Source organism: Ananas comosus, linkage group 25, assembly GCF_001540865.1.
Source record: "Ananas comosus cultivar F153 linkage group 25, ASM154086v1, whole genome shotgun sequence".
Lineage (NCBI taxonomy): Eukaryota > Viridiplantae > Streptophyta > Magnoliopsida > Poales > Bromeliaceae > Ananas > Ananas comosus.
Window position 1 is genome coordinate 2,052,050 of NC_033645.1, and position 6,514 is coordinate 2,058,563.

At 31.4% G+C, this 6,514-nt stretch overlaps 1 protein-coding gene across 1 annotated transcript in view; it reads left to right on the forward strand.

Moving 5' to 3' along the window:
* Nucleotides 2,857-6,514, forward strand: part of LOC109703722 (transcription factor TCP21-like) — a 5,490-nt gene continuing 1,832 nt past the window's right edge. Inside the window, exon 1 of the mRNA XM_020224446.1 lies at nt 2,857-2,921. Within this exon, the coding sequence (XP_020080035.1) occupies nt 2,857-2,921 (65 nt within the window). The remainder of the gene's footprint in view (nt 2,922-6,514) is intronic.

Here is a 6,514-nt window from a genome sequence, read left to right on the forward strand (position 1 = left end):
AACTTGTGTGTTTTTAGCCTTGGATGGAGAGATGTGAGGTTGGGATGATGGTGGTAGGTTGTGGTTGGGAATAGTGTTTAATCCAAGGGCGTATTAATAATCAAAAAGTAGAATCAATGGCTTAAAACCTAATATCACCATGATCGTCATCTGTAAAAGTATCATAGCTCAACTCTATATATATATATATAGTCATGACTATTATACTAATTGTGAGTATTAGAGCTCTCGTACTCATAGTTGTTTTCAATAATGGAGCTTCCAAATCGACGATGCCCACTCATGGTCGAATATGATCTAGAGTATTTGAAACTTCTAGAAAATAATTTCGTTAAATTTTCGAAATCATAATAAGCCCATTCAAGTGGGACATAAATGAACGGTCAAATTGAACGATGTCTTAAAAATGAATGATCGCGATCCTTCAATTTAACGATCGGAGTTATTGATCTTTACCTAGATAGTGAATGAATTTCTATCAAAAACTATTAACTTATTCGGATTCTTTTGCACGGTTAAATAGCAAGTATTCCATACCGGCTATTAAAAATGTCAATTTTGTGAGCTTTTGATCGTAAGGTAAATGATGTCACAAAATATATAAAATTTTATTTCTAGATGGTTTCAATGCTCTAAATAACGTTTAACGGGTGTGGATCGTCGATTCGGAAGCTCTATCATCGAAAACAACTTATGAGTACGAGGGCAATCGTACTCATAATAGTATAGTAGCGGACCATATATATATTATATATATATATATATATATATATATATTATATATATATATATAATATATATATATATATAAAATTGAGCTTCTATACTTTTAAAAGTACCAAGTTATTGGGCCTGTAGATTTTTAGCCATTGGATTAGAGATATGCGGTTTAGGATGATGTCGGCCCCTCCCTAGGGTTGAGTGCGGTGGTTGGTTGAATAATTATAATCTAATGGGTGAAAATGATCAAGGAGTTGATCTAACGCGTAAAAAATTTACAAGCACCATAGCTGGACTTTCTCTCTCTCTCCTTTCTCTCTCTCTCTATATATATAGAGAGAGTAGGCTAGGTATGCTTATGAAGCACGAAGCCCTCCGTGCTTGCTAAGTTGTTTTCGATGTTCGGACTTTCAAATCGTACGATCGGCTCTGTTAGAGTTTATCTAGAATATTTGAAGTACCTAGAAAAAAATTTTGTGATTTTTCGATATCATTTGCCTATGATCGAAGGGGCTCAAATCAATAATTTTAATGGTCGTGGTGAGCCGTTGCAAGTTTAACGGTATAGAAATATCCAAATCACATGAAATTTTGATAGAAATTCTTTATATCATATAAAACAAGATCAATAACTTTGATCTAAATTTTAATGTCATATCACATATTTGTAAGATTTTTATTTCAGCCTTGATTTTGAGCTACTTCAAAATCACTAGGCAAATGATATCAAAAAATCGCAAAATTTATTTTCTAGATACTTTAAATACTTTAGATCAAGTCTAACGGAGCAGATCGTCGATTCGAATAGTCCGAACATCGAAAACAAAGTGGAAGCATAGAACCCTCCGTGCTTTCATAAGCATCCTAACCGCACTCTCTCTCTCTCTCTCTCTCTCTCTCTCTCTCTCTCTCTCTCTCTCTCTTTGTATATATATAATATATACTATATATATATATATATATTATATATATATATATATATATATATATATATTGTAGAGCTACTATACTATCGAAAGTATAAAGTAGTTGGTGCTTCCAATTTTTTAGTCCTTGGATCAAATATTCTACGGTTCGGATGATAGCGGCTCCCTTAGGGTTGAATGGTCTCGCTAGGATTGAGTGGTCCCCGTTAGTTAATAATATTAATTCAATGATTTGAAATGATCAATGGAGTTTATCTAAAGGCTAAAAAATCGGACGCACCAACTACTTTATGCTTCCGATAGTATAGTAGCTTTACTTTATATATATATATATATATATATATAGAGAGAGAGAGAGAGAGAGAGAGAGAGAGAGAGAGAGAGTAAGGCTTCTATGCTATTGGAAGCACGGAGCCTTCCGTGCTTCCAGCTCGTTTTCGATGTTGCGACTTTCGAATCGTCGATCGGCTCCATTAAACTTGATCTAGAGTATTTGGAGTACCTAGAAAATGAATTATGCAATTTTTTGATATTATTTGCCTAGTGAGCGAAGGGGTTCAAAATCAACGGTTGAAAATAAAAATCTTACAAAACGTGATAATATGACGTTAAAATTTTAGATCAAAGATATTGATCTTGTTTTATATAGCATAAAGAATTTTCTATCAAAATTTCACGTGATTTGAATATTTCTATACCGTTAAACTTACAAACAGCTCACTGCGACCATTAAAATTATTAATTTTGAGTCCCTTCGATTNCGGTGCAGTTTAATATAATTTGAACTATTTAAATATTGTAAAAATTAAATTTCCTCACTTTTTAGCATTGTTAATCTAGTGATTAAATGGTATCATATTCAATTTATAGAAATTTAACCAACGTAGATCAAATTTAACGGAGCCGATCGACGATTCGAAAGTCGCAACATCGAAAACGAGCTGAAAATACGAAAAACTCCGTACTTCCGATAGCATAATAGCCTTACTCTCTCTCTCTCTCTCTCTCTCTCTATATATATATATATATAGAATTGAGAAAAATAGATACCTCTTTGTAGCATCGAGGGGCCACTTTTTCGTACAGTAATACTATGCGGACCCCACGTGCCCCTTCTTCTATTATCGGCCCATTATGATGGGCCAAATACGTCATCAAAATAGTAGATGAAAAAAAAAAGGTGTCATAAAAAATATTGAGAAACAAGGACATGGGGGACCCCATGGGGTATGCGCAACAAATCCTTGTTATCCAGTTAGAATCGGATGATGAAAGGTAAATGGATATCTTTTTCTTTCTTTCCTTTTTTTTTTTTTTTTTTTTTTTTTTTAAGGAGATCTACTTTTGCCACTGTTTTCGTACTTAATTACATCTTAGAGAGGTGGCCTCCAATTGAGTGAGAGAAAATATTTGCCCATTGAAGGGATCAGAAGTTTGATTCCCAGTCAGCGTGGTTATTTTTTTTTTAGAGATAGATAACACGCTATCCGCTTCGTTTATTTCATTAAAAAATAAATTTAGCTAAAAATATGAATCAATTAGAATTTGAACTTAGGTCTCGGGTACCAACCACCAAGCTCTTTGACATTGCTTTAGGGACGGTCGATAGCGTGGTTATTAAATAGGAATAATTGTCTATACACCTTTCAAAACTTAAAAAATATCTTATTTATTTTTAGTCTTTTTTTTTTTCAATATACATCTTATATATTCCTCTGTTATTTTAAAATACTGCTCCAGTTACCACCTGTTAAATTAGCTTGGGTTAAACGCGAGTTAAATATCTATTAGAGTTAGAAAAAATCAAAATGTTTCTTTTGCTCTTAACTTAAAAGACAAATAAGAAATGTTGATGATGGTAAAAGAATATATTTGAAAAGACCAAAAATCAAAGTAATTTTTGTATTCTTAATTTAAGGGCAAATAAGAAAAGTCAGTGATGATAGAAAGATATATTTGAAAGGGCAAAATAGTAATTTTATAGAAATAGCATGTATTTTAATAGTTCATTAACAGAATTTAAAGATATATTTGAAATATATTAGAACGTAAAAAGAGTGTTTTCAATATTAACTTTCTACGAGGGGTAAATCAGAAAGTCGAAAATCTTTCAGAAATATATAAGCAATTGCTCCTATTAAATAAGGCATTTTAGCATCATTTTTTTTTAAAATTTTTTATGATAAAGAGTTAGTTTTATTAGAGAATATTTGTGTGGCTCAAAACACACACAAAAATAAAAAGAATTTTTGAAGTGATTTTGGTGGAGTGAACTTTCAATGAAATTGCCTGCTTTCTCCGGAAGTAGTCACTTGGTGGTGACCTGTTATTAACAATCACTTTCGTCAGCGATCCTCCCTAGAGTAAGTGGTAAAGAATTTGGTGATTAGTATCCGAGATTCCAAATTCGAATTCTAGTTACTTCACATTTTCAGTTAAGTTTATTTCTAAATGAAACGAAACGGATAGCATGCTACCTATCTCTTAAAACAACCACTTTCGTCCATGCTCAACCAGTGAGTCGTCTTGCAATCAAGCTCCCTTCTGCTTTTGCTTTTGAGGATCAATTTTTGTCCGCCTCGTCCTGTCCCGACCTGTCCCGTTTGATTGAAAAAAATATAATAATAGAAAAGAAAAAAAAAAAAACTTCGCATGTTTTTATTATCTTTTAGGAGGACTTTATATGCTATGCATTACAAAATTATCTATTTGAAACTGGCCCACGGTTTACGTTCGCTAATTTATAAATATTATTTTAAAAGCTAGGATGATGATGATATCAAAAGCTCATATATACATATAGGCCTGAAAAAAAGAAAATTACAATTTGAGAACTTTTATCATATGAGACGCAATTGCTTACCACTGCTGTGATTTGGACTCTTGATCTCGTCTTTATCATTTTTATAATTTACTGTTTGAATATTTTTAGTAGTTTAGATCAAATTTATCATTGTAAATAAAAAAGGATAAAATCGCACAAAATATATCTAAAATATGTATCATTTTGAATCAGTTATCTAATTTTTTAGCTTGTTTAATTTAGTTAGTATATTTCATATAATTCTCACAAATATGAATTTATTAAAATAAGTAATTAGCTTGCTACCATCTCAAATCAAATAAATTAATATGTGGGGCAATAAAAATTATAATTTTGAAAGATTGAAAAATTTATTCAAAATAATTTATAGTTTAAATAAGTTCTGTACGGCTCTACCAATAAAAGAAATATAAGTAGGGTTTTTTGAAATGCCAATTGTGAAAGGAATGCATGGCTTTTACTCTTTAATTCAAGTGGTCCATGCACCTGCAATTCACATGCTTGGTTTAAACCCATGTGGGTGTTAAAAAAGATGTGTGAAAATTATGAAAATGGATAAATATTCAGATCAAATTCTAGTAACTGTAAGAGTTTAAAAAAAGTTCATCAATTTTTATAAATTACTGATGCACCCTTTCTCAAAATATCTCAACACCGTATTGTATCGAGTACGACTAACCCTACAAAATTTTTAATTATAAAAATAAACATCTAAAATTTTTATTATGTAACTAGAGTTAAGCGTGCCCAAATTTACATATTTTCTATATCTGAACCCCAAATAATATATAGGTTTAACGTTTTGAAAAAACGGTAAATAGTTTACCATATTTAAAAAGTAGTTTTCAAACAGTAGTCTATGTAGATGTAAACTAAATTCTCGATACTCTGCTAAAAAAAAAAATTAAACTGATTCAAAAATTTAAGCTCATAAATAAAAACACATATTATATTATATATTATATAAAGGACAAAATTCATGTCCTTTTCCATTAGGGGGACATTTTGTAGAATAGACTAGAATTTGAACAGAAAAGGCTAAAATTCTGAATTTTTTTTTTTTTCTGTAGAGAATGGTAAACAACTGTTGTGTCGAATTATTATTATTTTTTAAAAAAATTTAAACATTTGTAGTTTGTAAAAATAAAGAATAATAAAATAGTAAAATAATATTAATTCTTTTATTGGATATGCTTAAACTGCAATATATGCACGAGACCTGCTGCCTCAATAGATCCAACCAGTCACAGCCATATTGATGAGAAATAATTGTGTGCACTCGGTGTATCCGTACAACTTATGCACCACAAAATTTTTGATGGCTAGTATTTTAAAATCAAAATATATGTCATTTGCACTATCTGAAATGTTTATGTATAAAAAGTAAAAAAAAAAAATCAAAATATATGTCTAAAATTTGTTAGTTTTTGAATGTCTTCCGTTAATGAACTAAAATTTGACTTTATGAGTTTTATATCAGTATATTGTTACTCATTTTGCATTAAGGACAGAATTATATATTGGATCAAAAGTAGATAGGATGAAATTATATAATAATGCGTTAATCTCGTTTTTCAATTGGATAATGATCAAAAAGTTTCTAATGAAACTAATGTGGATCGTGTAAGCAAATAAATTATTATTTTATTATAGTTTTTACTATATATATTGTCTGTAATTTCAATCGTAATCTTATATCTAGTTTCGAATAACAGTATCAAAAGTATTTGTCTTTATGGGTTGGAGGAGAAAAAAATTAGGAATGTTTCTGATTAATGTTTTACGCCTTTCAAAATATGAAGATAGGTGCGACACGTACAGATGCGTGTATATATTACAGTACGGCATGGTGCGCACTGGGTGCAAATTTAAACAGGTATGTATCAGCCACAGTGGAAAGCGGGCCCCACCCGCCACAGCAGGACCAGCAGGGCGGGTGGGGGATGAGGCTGGCGCCCAGCGAGTGCCACGTCATCATGTCTCCCGGGAGATAGTGGTGGCTCACTGTAGCCGGCCACTAGGCCCCGGAAAGGTAGCCCCCCCC